General features: G+C 35.7%; 1 protein-coding gene across 1 annotated transcript; it reads left to right on the top strand.

Annotated features, from left to right (window-relative positions):
* Positions 1-321: 321 nt before the first annotated feature.
* Positions 322-3,012, top strand: LOC149562358 (uncharacterized). The gene is made up of 4 exons (XM_089823872.1): positions 322-1,067; positions 1,295-1,725; positions 2,151-2,208; positions 2,569-3,012. The coding sequence occupies exons 2-4, from the start codon at positions 1,398-1,400 to the stop codon at positions 2,699-2,701; spliced, it is 519 nt and encodes a 172-aa protein (XP_089679998.1). The 5' UTR covers positions 322-1,067; positions 1,295-1,397; the 3' UTR covers positions 2,702-3,012.
* Positions 3,013-13,765: the final 10,753 nt, after the last annotated feature.

Below are 13,765 nucleotides of genomic sequence, written 5' to 3'. Positions count from 1 at the left end.
CTCCTTTAGACTATTGCAATATAAAATTGTTTTGATTTAAATAGTGTTGTTTATAGATAAGCTGGCCCATAGCCGAACCATCTTGAAGTCTCAGGGTGCCGGGTGAGCTATCCCCGGCCACCTGCCAGTGGAGTCCGACGAGTCCCAAATCTCACGTTGTAAATATGAGGGGCCCCGATGGAGACCCGGCGGAAGGGAGTTCGTATAGCCAGGAAAGATGCGTTGAACAATGGCCGTTGGATTGAGTGGAGTAGGGGCCCCTCTTTTGTTTGGGCATCATTATGGCAGACGTCAAGGACAGTGAATATATAAAGAAATATGTATATCTGAATTCGCATTGGCATTGGGATGCCACGTTTTGTTTCAATCTCTGCCTTTTTCTGCAGCTTAGTTGCTTGTTTGTTTCCTCCTCCTCCTCCTGTGATCGGACATTTTTTACATTGGGTACTGAAGAATTTGTATTGAACTCAACTTTGTTTGCTTGCTTTGCGCCAAGTGTTTGTTGGAACAAAGGACAAGCTGTGCTGAAACAGAGGAAATATGGGGTTAAAAATGGGATTTTGAAATTTCAACCTCGTTTAAAGTGGAATGCGGGTGCGGATTAATTAGTTTTGGAAAACGTCAGAAATAGTTGAGGAATCTGACTTTAATCGGGCAAGATTAATGATCAAGTTGGCTCATTCACGTGATAAAGAGGCATTTTTAATTGTCCACTGCCCTGAGGATGTACAGTTTGTGCCTCCTCATTGGCAATTAAACTGGTTAGAGAGATCTTCGCTTCCCACTGTTTAATGAGTTGTGAAATGCAGAGACTGATGGAGAGTTAAAGAAGGTTTTCCCCCCGCTGCAATTGGGTCCTGTGCCAATTAATTAGGGCTTTCTTCTGGAGGAGGGACGTGCGCCAGCAATTAATGGAGGCGTGCAAAGTAGAGGGAGGAACGGGGCAATGGAAGGGATTCATAAGAGTTTTGGCGGAAATCAAGACGTTTTTGTTACGGGATTAGCAGCATGTGCTGCGTAATAGATTCAAGGGCAATTCGGATTTGGGTTCTGTGCCCTAATAAGAGGTGCGTTTGAATTTTATTAGTCCCTGCCTTTTAAAGGGAGGGAACTAATGTTTTCTTTTTACCCCCCTCAATTAAAATTTGTGGCTGAGCGTTTACATATTATAAAGTTTGAGTGCAAATATTAAAAAACTCTATTTATCAAATGAAAAATCTCAATTTCCTATTGGCTGGACATATTTTCCTGGGGTTTTTCTGATTTTTTGATTTTGAGAATTTATAATAAACAGCTGTCCAGGAATAGTAAATAGGAGTGCAGATCAAGACAGGTGTGGTTCGCCGCCATTCTGGAAGCTTCCAAGTCTAGATGTTTGTGGAAGCTTTTAGCGAGAGATGGTTGAACGAATGACGAGCTTAGCGAAGAATGACGGTGACTGCGAGCGAAATTCCACCATTTTTGTGTCAGTGGAGAAAGGGAATGAAGATATTATACAGGCTTCTACTCTGTCGAGCCAACAATTTCACATGAATGGAAGCGCCAAGTTAAGAGCACCCCTTCAACAGATTCCAATTAATTCGTTTATAAGCACCCCTTCAAACTCCATGTTAAGAGCACCTTCATTTCCATCTGCTACTGCTCCTTGTAATAAAGAAGTCTCTATTCCTACCCTGCCTCTGCCAGGCCGTCCCAACCAGATCCAACCCTCGCGCTTGCAATCTGGTAAAGTATCTCATGTATTATAAAATGTTGGTCTATGTTTTCAATTACATTATTTGTAGCTAGCATTTTGTTCTGGGTAAAAAGGCTTTTAGGGTCTAGTATTTAACAGTCTTAATTTAAATATGTACGTTTTTGTTTATATTGGGAAAGGGTGTCAGATTTGAGGTTGAGGTTGACCCCTTACTTTCTGTATGGTACAAGTTTCCAATTCTTTTGAATTCATATGCAAGAGTGGAATGAATAGTCATTCTTTTAATTACTAAAATGCTCCCTGATCAATGAGTTTTTCCTACAATTGATTACTATAGTCAAATTTTAAATCAATTTTCTGTTCGATCAATTATTTTATTTATTGTTTATTTTTGAGGTATCATTACATCATTTGCAATGTTTAGAATTATCTCAATGGTGTTGTTTTATTGCAGATCTTCCCATTGCCAGAAAACACTCTCTACAACATTTTCTTCAGAAACACAAGGACAGGTATCTCGTCAACTTGTGATTTTATTTTTTTCTCAGCTTGTTAGATATTTTTTAATATCAATAGATTCATGTAATTATGAATTTTGTCGATATATAGAAAATTATTGTTATTTTTTTATTATTGACTTTATTAGTATATTAAATATTAGTATTTTGATTATTAAATTAGGCAACTAAAATTAAATAACATATGCTATTAAAAAGCTTTGAAATGTAATTCAAATGTAACAGTAATACATTTGTTCAATTTATATTTTGACTGGGGAGCACGACCGGATTATGAGCCTCTGTAAGATGGTTAAAAGTTTGTTTTTCACACTTTACAACACATTTTTTGATGGGTCATAATATGTTTTTTAGCAATGTTCCCATAAGGGTTGAAGCGGGTGCAAACATTTTACCTATTTCAAAGATGGAAACCAAACCAGGTATCGAATTCAGCTCTGTGGCTATTTTTCCAACACAACAACTGCAGTGGCAAAAACTTGTTTGAGGTTAGACGAATCATTTGCAGAGGCTAGCTCCTTCACTAATCTATTTATTGAATTCTTACTATGAAATGCCCCATTATTTCTTAATGATTTGAAGGCCTTCTAGGCATCACTTAGTTTATTTTCATCCAGTGCTATTTGCATATCCTCTTGACATACACAAAATTGAAACTAAAAAATAATTTCCCAAACAATTTCTACATCTACAACTCCATTATGACCCCAAAAGGCAGGGACTCCAGCTCACAAAGAGCTCTTGTTTATAATATTTCTAAAAACATATTTTTTTAATCAAAAAGTCTTTTCATTCAAATCTATTAATATGGTGGTTTATGTGGTGGCTTTCGCTGGTTGGTAGTTCGCAGGCTTTGTGCTTCGCTGGGTCTATGTGGTGACCTTGGCTTGTAGTATAATTTATTTGAAGTTACAATGTAGTCTTATTAATTTTTAAAATAGCAAAAGTATGAATACAATTAATATCATAGAATCTAAATGTACTTAATTCAAAATTTAAAAAAACTTTAGTTTAAAAATTAAACATATTAAAAATATAAATTAATATTGAATAATTTTCTAATAAAATTTGGATTTTTAAAATAGCTAAAGACAACATAAAGAAAAAAGTTTAAATGATTTGATTTTTTTTTTATTAAAATGATTTAAAAGTATATAAATTTCTCCTTATTCATTAAAGTATTCACTAGATTATGAAATTTCTTTTAATATTTTAAAAAAGTAAAATAAATGGACATGGTTTATAATGTTTATTATTTTCTTAAAATTAATTAGTGCGTACTTGTTAAATGTTTATATAGAGGTGGATGGCAATGGTGTAGAGAAGTGGAATATGAAAAATGAAACTCATAGTTAGAAGTGTGAGGATTGGAGTATACATGAGATCTTATGTTTAGTGGAGGAATGAAGATAAACAAGTGCCTTGTATTTGTCTTATTCTAATTTAAAATAATTTAAAGTTTATTAAATTATGAAATACATTCAATAAATAGAAGGAGAACATAATAGAATTTATTTAAATGGAATAATTATTTAATATTAAAATTACAAAAAATTAAGACAATTAGTTTAGAAGTAATTTATAATAGTTTTGTGATCCAAGATGGAAAGGCAAATGGTGCAGCAGCAGACACAAGTTATAGAGGTTGAAGCTTCGACTCCCAGCAAAAAAGGAAGCAGCTTCTCTTCAAAGTTTTGGCAGACTCCGGTTGATTATACAAGCTCTCCATTTACTCCAGAGGTTAATCAGTCAGACATAATTGATAAAGGTAAAAGGGTAGACAGTTCCATTACTAAAGAAGTCCAAAACTTTTTAAACAAAGATATGGATACATTGTCAGCAGTGGAAATTCTAAATCCAGAAGACAAGGACCTAGATCAATTAGCTGAGGAGTTAATTTAGGTTTTCAGCTTCGAGAATGTAAATAACAGTACAAATTCCCATAAGGAAGTTTAAATTCAAAGAATACTTAAGTTAGGAGGCAAGGACTATACAGTTGATGACCTCAGAAGGGATTTATTAAAGATAGAGATGGAGGATAATATATTGAGACAGTCCCTGAAATGTGGCTCCATAGTAGAGATAGACCAGGAAATTAACAGAACTAAAAAATGTAACATGGAAGATCCTAAGTTTGTAGATGTGGAGCAGCTGAGAATAGTTAGTCAAATCATCAGTGAACTTGAAAATGAAGAATTAGATAGACAAGGTGACTTCAAGACATCTTCTGAGCATAGTCCAGTAAACAATCCACAGCATCTTGGGATATATATGAATTAGGAAGGTTTGAGCTCTCCAAAGTATGGCAGATAAAAAGGCAAAAGAGGCAGGAAATCTCTGAAGGAACTAAGAGAGGCAAATGGACATTGCAGAGAACAGCAAAAAATTGATGACTTGCTAAATATTGGGAAGGGGAAGTGCCCTCCCAAGGCACCATGAGGATTATCACATGGAATGCTAGGGGTTTAAATGCCCCTAGCAAAAAAAGGCTCATTAAACAAAACCTTAAAACTTTTAATTCAGAAATAATAGTAATTCAGGAAACAAAATTGAATAAGACAAAAGGTTTAAAACTTAATAAGATGGTAGGTTTTTGGGAGGTGCTCTTTCTAGAGTTTGCAGGTGCGTCAAGAGGTTTAGGTGTAATTTGGAATCCTAGGAGGGTGGATATACATTGCTTAGAATTTAGTAACAACTGGATGTGTGTCAATGTGCAGAATCTTAAATCAAATTTGAAATTCATTTTAATCAATATTTATGGTCCTACGTGTCATTTAGGGAAGAAAATGGTATGGGATGAATTAAGCTCTGTTTTCTTTAAGTACAAGGATTGTCCCATTTTGATAGGTGGTGATTTTAATACTATTTTAAGCTTAGAAGAAAAGGTAGGAGGTACGCAACACCTTTCTCATTCATCTCTAGATTTTAAAGCGTGGATTGAAAAACATAACATGATTGATATTCCATTGAATAATGGTATTTACACATGGAATACTAGAAGGAGGGACTTTGCATATATTGCAAAAAAAACTAGATAGGTTTTTTCTTATAGGCAATTTTGATGATTATAATTTTCAGGCCTCCATCCTACCAATAGTAGGATCTAATCCTATTCTTATTTGTTCTGAGTTTAGTAAACCTTTTAAACCTATTAGGAATCCATTTAAGTGTGAAAAGACGTGGTTTCAAAATCCTAAATTTATCGAGAATATTAGAGATTGGTGGAATCAAGCTAGATTTGAAGGTTCTAAGATGTTCATCTTTATCTCTAAACTAAAATTGTTAAAAGAAAAGATCCTTAGGTGGAATAGAGAGCATTTTAATAATATCTTCAAAGAAAAGATGGAAATTGAAGATAAAATAAAGAAATTAAACCTAGAAATTATTAAGCATGGCATGAATAACGAAAGTTATGCAATAGAAAAAGAACTTCTTGTGAAACAAGAAGCGATATTTTGGAGACAAAAACTTCGAGATAAATGGCTAGATGAGGGAGATTGGAACACGATTTTTTTTCATAATTCCACCATTTATAATAGATATAAGAACAAAACAACAAGTATCACTAATCATTTGGGAGTTCGTACTAATAAACCAAAAGAAATTGCTGATACGTTTGTAGCACATTTTCAGGGTTTATTAAATAAATATGAAGGTTCTAATAGAGAGGCACAATGAAAAATGCTTAAATTTATTCCTAAATTAATCTCGTTCGAGGATAACAAGGAGTTAAATAAACCAATCACTTTGGATGAAGTACGATCAATTGTCTTCAAGATGAATCCGGAGAAATCTCTAGGTCCTAATGGTTTCTAAGCCTTTTTCTTCTAGAAGTGTTGGGATATCTTGGGAGAAGATTTATGGAAAGCCATTGAAGCATCTAGGAATGGAGGAGCTCTGTTGATTGAAATAAATTACTCTTTTCTTACTCTAATTCCTAAGAGGAATGGGCCAAAATATCTAGGAGACTTTCGTCCTATTGCTTTGTGCAACACAGTTTATAAAATCTTCTCTAAAATCCTAGCAAATAGGCTCAAAGGACTTCTACCAAAGCTAATTTTCGAAGAGAAAACAAGTTTTGTTTCGGGAAGATCTATTTTGGATGGTATCCTAACTATTCAAGAAACAATCCATTTGGCATCAAAAAATTAAGAGGCGTGTATGTTTATGAAATTAGATATACAAAAGGCTTATGACATGGTTAATTGATGTTTTCTTTGTAAGGTTCTTGAAGCATTTGGATTCTCTCATCAATGGATTAATCTCATTTTCAAATTTATCTCTACTCCTAAGATTTTGATTCTCATTAATGGAACGCCCGAAGGTTTCTTTGAAATCTCAAGAGGTATTAGACAAGTAGATCCATTATCTCCTTCCCTCTTCATCATTATGGCGGAAGCATTCAGAAGAGCAGTTTCAGATGCATATCAAAAACAAAAGATTTCTAGCATCACTATTACAAGGAATATACCTAACATCACTCACCAACAATATGTAGATGACACAATTCTGCCAGGTAAGAGTATTGTCTCTGAGGCTTTGGGTTTTAAGAATATTATTCGGTCCTACATATATGCCTCAAGATAGAAGGTGAATGAAGGCAAATCAAAAATATATTTCCTGAATACTGATTCGGATATGGAAAATCGAATTTGTAGGATAATGGAATATAATAAGGGGAAATTTCCATGTAAGTATTTAGGTATTGCCCTTGAGAAGGGCTCGAAATCTAGTAAAGTTTGGTTGGATACACTTGAGAAGTTGGATAAGAGGATAGGTAACTAGAAAGACAAGTGGCTCACAAAGGCTGGTAAAACTACCAAAATTAGTTCGATCTTATCAGCCATTCCTACCTTTCCTCTGTCTTGTCTTCCCCTCTCTAAGTGTATGATATCGAAATTTGAGACCAAACTTAGGAACTTTCTATGGAAAGACAGTGAAAATGATAAAAAATTAGCTCTCATCAAATGGGAGAATTTATGTAAACCTAAGGATTGTGGGGGTTTAGGGATCAAGAACTTGCAGAGGCAAAATGAAGCGTTAGGTGCGAAACTCATTTGGCGCCTATATTCTGAAAGAGATCACAAATGGGCCAAGATATTTTATAACAAATATCTTGATCTTGAAGATCCGCTATCTTTATTAAAAATGAAAAATACGCTAAGAGGGTTAGAATGCTGGAATTTTATATCTAAATGTCAGAAATTAATTTGTAATTTTTTAACCTGGGATGTGGGGCTAGGTGATAAAGCTTTATTTTGGGAGGATTCATGGGACGAATGTCTCCTGATTTCCTCGTCCCCTATTAATATTAATCTCAAAAATAGATTGACCTCTTTATGGGGTAATAAAGTCAAGGATTATAAGATTAAGACTATTTCGGAAGGGTCCTGTAAAAGGATTTGGTGACCGATGGATGAGTTAGGGCTAGACCCCGCCTCAGTAAAGGCTTATGAGAAGATTTTGTCAGATAAGAAGATTAAATAATTTGAAAGGAATGATGATCTCATTTGGGCTGGCTCTTTGGATGGTAAATATAGTGTGAAGAATGGTTATAAGGCTTTGGTCCATTCCCAAAATTGGAATCAAGTGGTGATGCCCCTCAAACTTTGCTGGGATGGTGCATGTCTCCCTAAGGCAGGATTCTTTTTGTGGCTTGCTCTCCAAAAAAGGATTTTGACTGCTGACAGATTGGCCAGATTTGGTATCTTTGATCCTTCTTGATGTGTGCTATGTAAACATAATAATGAAGATTTGGATCATCTTTTGTATAGTTGTCTATATGTGCAAGTTTGTTGGGAGTGGCTCAGATCATGTCTTGGGTGGTCTTCACCTTTGCCAAAATCTTTTCAAGATTTTCTTTCAGCCTGACCTATTAACATAATTCATCGAGTTTATAGTAAACTTTGAAATATTTGTCCTTCAATTATACCATGGGAAATATGGAAGGAAAGGTATCGTCGCATCTTTCGGAATTTGGAATTGAAAGTGGAAGGATTACGATTAAAAATAGAAGCATCTATTGTGGAGGTGTTGAATTCTCATCTTAGGAAATCTATTAAAGAAGAAAGATCGTTTTCCTCCTGGGATGATCTTATGAAAATGAACTAGTCTAATCTCATTAATTTGCCTCTTGTCTATTTGAAGAAAAGAAAGGAGGTGAGAGCTAGGTGTAGGTGGGAACCACTCCCTCGTGGATGGTTTAAACTCAATTTTGATGGAGCTGCTAGAGGTAATCTAGGTGTGGCGGGAATCGGTTGTATTATTAATGATGACACTAGTAAATGGTTAGCTAAGCTAGCTTTGCCCATTCCTCCTACCTCTAATAACCTGGCAGAGCTAGAAGCGCTAGACAAAGGATTGCAGTTATGTATTAGCCTAGGTTTGTCTAAGGTTATCATTGAAGTTGACTCTCAGATTATCCTCAATGCAGTTAGGAAGCAAGTCACTCCTAATTGGGTAATAAATTCTAAATTAAATGAAGTCTTGTTGCTCCTTGATCATATTGAAGACACTCGAATTTGTCATATTTTTCGAGAAGGAAACCAAAAAGCAGATTGGTTAGCCAATAAAGGAACGAATGTAGTATCTTTTTAGATTTATAATAAGCTTTAGTCCCTTTTGGTTAAGTGAAGCATTGGTTGATAGTATAAGGTATAGTCATTATTTTCGTATCGTCATTGTAGAAGACTCTTATGCATATTGTCAAGAATGTCGAGGTTGATTTTTTGTTTTTCCCTCCTTTCTCTTTGTTTTGTTTTATTTCTTTTAGTCTTTTATTTTATTTTTGTGCTTCTTTCTTGCTTTTGACTTTCATCTTTGATATATTTCTTTTCTTTCCTTCATCTGATTTCTTTTATCATATTTTTGTTTAGTTTTAGGGATGCAATTATATAGATATAAATATTAGAATATATATTTATATAAACTCATTCATTTTTTGTATTCCTTTTTTATGCAAGAGCTTCTTGCATCCAAAATAAAAGGAGGGCATGTTGAAAGTAAAAATTTTAAAAAAAATTGGAGGAGAGAGAAAGTGACAAAAATTAGAGGAAATAAATAAATAAATAAAAATGGAAAAAAGGAGAAAAGAGGAATTTCTATTTTCGCCTATTTAAGCAAGGCATATGAGCATTTCTAATCAAGCTTTGGAAGGTGAAAGCTTCAAGGTGGAAAGCTTTGGAAGGAAAAGCTTCTAGGTGTGAAAGCTAGAAGGTGTGAAGGCTTCAAGGTGTGAAAGAGAAGGAGGAAGTGAAGAGTGAGTTTTCCCGAGTCTGTGGACAGAGTGCCGAATGTGAGGCAATTTATAGTAGGATTGTGATGGAGTTGTGAGTGTGTGAATAGAGCGTCGAATGTGAGGCAGTTTACACTTGGATCTTGGATAAAGTTGGAGAAGAGCTAGTGACTGCGGTTTAGAAACAAGGAGGTTGCTTGGTGGCTTGCAAGCACAAGTTGAGATCTCAGAGGTTTCTACTAGAGTGAGGATCTGGACTAGCTTGGGCTTGGATTGGATCTTGAGGGATCTTGTAGAAATGTTATTGTAATTAATATTGGATTTTCAAGTATAATAAAATTGTTTAAAGCATTTTGTCATCTCTTGTCTTCATATTGTGGCATTTTTGGTTATGAGTTGGTAGGGTGGTGTGGCCCTTCATCAAGTGGTATCAGAGCATACCTTCATCAAGTGGTATCATAGCAGGAGTTCCTAAGTGTACAAGCAGATCGCTGAAGTGTGAGGCAGTTTGTACCAGGACCTTGGTTGGGCGAAGTTTATCATAGCACAGTTGTTCTTGAGCGTGTAAACAAATCATCGAAGCTGAGGCAATTTGCACCAGGACCTTGGGAGGACATGCTGATTGATCAATGGATGCAGAGATAGAAGACTGAACTTGTTGAGGCATGATCGTAGAGAGCTTGTGGATTGCAAATCTATGGTCCTAGACTTGTGATGTGGTTCCTAATTGTTCGTCCGAGGTGATAGGTTGCGATCTGAATTGCAAACAATTCGAGGTTGTCACAAGGAGCGTGGGAAGGATTTGTTGCAGAGGGTTTACAAAGATCTTGGAAGATGGCTCTGAGAGGATTGGACCCTAAGATGATTACAAAACTCCATGATATAGCAGAGAGAAATTTTTCTAAGATGTCTACTCGGCTTGAAGCTAGCTTGGCTGATCAAATTAAGGATGTTCGAGAGAGAAGATGGCGTCACAAGGTTGAGGTGGAAGAAGTTGGTTTTGTTGATCAGTTTGTGGAGCCTGATACAGAACCTGCATAGCAACTAGAGGTTGTTGCTGAAGATATTCCTAACTTTGTTGATGTTGGGATAGAGGTTGGTTTTCATGATTAATTGGTTGAGTCTGACATGGAGACTGCAGAACATTTGGTTGAGGATGATCTAGTTGATGTTGGTGGTGACTTGCATGTTGCAGAGCACTTGGTCATGGATGATTCAGTTGCTGTTGGAGGTGAGTTATGTATTGCAGAGCATCTTGTTGTGAGCAATGATATTGCTAGTTTGGCATGTATTGATGGAGATCTACATGTTGGTGTTGATATGGAGTTTGTTGTTGCTGATGTAGGGTTTTTTGCTACTAGTGTGGATTCACTAGTTGCTAATGTGAATGAGGGTTTGTTGATGAAGAATTATGTTCAGTTTGTTCCTGGGAGTGAGCATGCTGATTAGATGGTTGAGATTCTAGTGTTTGACATATGCATGCATATGAGGATGATGTGTAGATTGGTTTTCTTGTCCGTATTGAGGTGGAAACCTTTGGTGAAGATGAAGATGGTTGTAGACCTTTCTTTTGGCGTCAAAGTGTGGGACACACTTTTCTAGCTACCTGGGGAGTCTGATGCAAGAGCATCTTGCATCCAAAATAAAAGGGGGGCATGTTGAAAGTAAAATTTTTTAGAAAAAAAAAAATGAAGGAGAGAGAAAGTGACAAAAATTAGAGGAAATAAATAAATAAATAAAAATGGAAAAAAGGAGAAAAGAGGAATTTCTATTTTTGAGGTGCATCGGTGGCATAAATAGAAAAATAAAATAAAAATGGTTGTCATGCATTGGGTGGTAAGTGCCTATTTAAGCAAGGTATATGAGCATTTCTAATCAAGCTTTGGAAGGTGAAAGCTTCAAGGTGGAAAGCTTTGGAAGGAAAAGCTTTAAGGTGTGAAGGTTTCAAGGTGTGAAAGAGAAGGAGGAAGTGAAGAGTGAGTTTTCCTGAGTCTATGGACAGAGTGCCGAATGTGAGGCAGTTTACAGCAGGATTTTGATGGAGTTGTGAGTGTGTGAATAGAGCGCCGAATGTGAGGCAGTTTACACTTGGATCTTGGATAAAGTTGGAGAAGAGCTAGTGACTGCAGTTTAGAAACAAGGAGGTTACTTGGTGGCTTGCGAGCACAAGTTGAGATCTCGAAGGTTTCTACTAGAGTGAGGATCTGGACTAACTTAGGCTTGGATTGGATCTTGAGGGCTCTTGTAGAAATGTTATTGTAATTAATATTAGATTTTCAAGTATAATAAAATTGTTTGAAGCATTTTGTCATCTCTTGTCTTCATATTGTGGCATTTTTTGTTATGAGTTGGTAGGGTGGTGTAGCCCTTCATCAAGTGGTATCATAGCATACCTTCATCACTTTTCTATCTTACCTTTATGTTTAGCCCTTTAAGGGTCTCTAGATTATTGTTTGCTTGGCTTTTTCTTTCCTGGGTTTCATTTTTGGTTATCTTGCCTTTCATTATGGTATTTTTTGTGTTTTCTTTCATCATTGAGGGCTTAGGCATTTGCGGGTTTATTATCTTATGGTTGCTTATGTGATTTCATTCCTTATGATTATTTTATTTATCATTATTCCCTTGCACATATCTAGGTCAGAGTCTGATGGCTACAACTGTCAAATTTAGGGGTTCTAGATCCTTCGAGGGTTTTGCCTTTATTTACTATTTTTCCTAAGTGAATTTGTCATTATCAAATCCCCTACAATGGAGAAAAACATACATGTATTTCATATGACTGAAAATTGCACTATGGCTTTCTTGGGAAATGTTAAACCAGAAAGATAGAATCATCTACTCAATCTAGTTGACGATATGACAAGAATTGCAATTAGCAGGGCCATCGGGGAGGGAGTGTTTGATTATGGAGCAACTTGGAGGACGAATAGCAACATCATTGGGTCATTTATTGGATGTTTAGTGTGAGCAAAGGTTAGTTGTGGAGATGTTGTCAGATTATGTAGTGATATTTTTAGTCTAGTGTGGAGAAAGGGGCTTTAGAAGGCCATCTATAGTATCGATGACAAGTTTTGTATCCCCCTTCCTAAGAAGTACATGAGCCTCCCTTTGGGTGTGTCAGATTTAGAGACAACATATCGACGTCAGACTCTTATTATCAAAGAAAATTTGGCCTTTTATCGAGAATGGCCACGTATGGAAGCAAGTATACAGTTTCTACTGAGATGGAGGAGAATAGTGGAAGACGAGGGTAAAGAATGGTTGAAAAATTACCTCAATTCGTTCAATGCCTATATACAGCCGAGTGTGAACTTTGATGATCTTGACGCCCTAGATTTTTGTACGCCAAATTCTGAGAAAACAAGCAGGGCTAGATTCAACTTTGAGTTTCCTCCAAATTTCTTTGTTGAGAAGCCAAATGATATTCCTGTAGTCATAATGGTCTACTGGAAGCAGAAGAAATAGTGCTTGTTTTGTATATAGTTTTGGTTGTGTTATATGGCTAGGGTTTGTTAATTCTACATACAAGGTACGTCTAGGGTTTTGGATATGCATAATTGTCTATTATATCGTAAGAATGTTGTAGTATTCTCATATATCAGTAATGTGGATTACTTTTTGGGACTCTAGCTCGATGGGTGATAGTTTTACCTGTATATGTACTTACATACTCTGTTAATATTAAGTACCTTGCAATTTATATGCTTATACATATGGCTAATGTATTTGTTACTTCCTTGGTACTATTTGTATGAGTTTAGGTTTAATTATGAAATGATGGTTGGGTATTGATCAAATTTTGAATGGATGATCTCAGAATTCAATTGTTCTTGCCCGCATTGCAGAGTATGTTAGCTTCTTTTTAAATTAGGACTTATAAATAGTTTATAAGTTTTTTTGCAAGTATTTTTATGTATCGCTTTGGCCTAGTTAATTCACAACAATTTTAACTGTTTAGATGGTAGTTTTCTCAGGTCTTGGTAAGATTTGAAATTTCTTTCGATAAAGGATTTGTGGATATAGCATGCTCAATGCTAGTTTTTCCATTTAATGGGAGCCACTGGTTTAATTTTGTCAAGGGCTTTCCTGTCTAATGCTAAGCATTGCTTGTTGACAGATTTAAGAATTATCTGGGCTATGGGTTTTAGTTTAATGTTTCCTTTTAGTTTGATTATGTTGTTAGTGTTCTCCCTCATGGGCTCTATTGCTAGGCCCCTGGTTAGATTATGGGTTGATGGCCTTGAGTAGGGTCTCTAGAGCATTTTCCTAGCAATCTTAGTTCTATTTTGTGGTTTTAGGTTCCTTTAGGATGTTGAG

Source organism: Cupressus sempervirens, chromosome 4 (genome assembly GCF_028749045.1).
Source record: "Cupressus sempervirens isolate cs-2001-9-10 chromosome 4, ASM2874904v1, whole genome shotgun sequence".
Classification (NCBI taxonomy): Eukaryota; Viridiplantae; Streptophyta; class Pinopsida; order Cupressales; family Cupressaceae; genus Cupressus; species Cupressus sempervirens.
The sequence above is the reverse complement of the archived record's forward strand: the minus strand, read 5'-3'. Positions and strand labels throughout refer to the sequence as shown.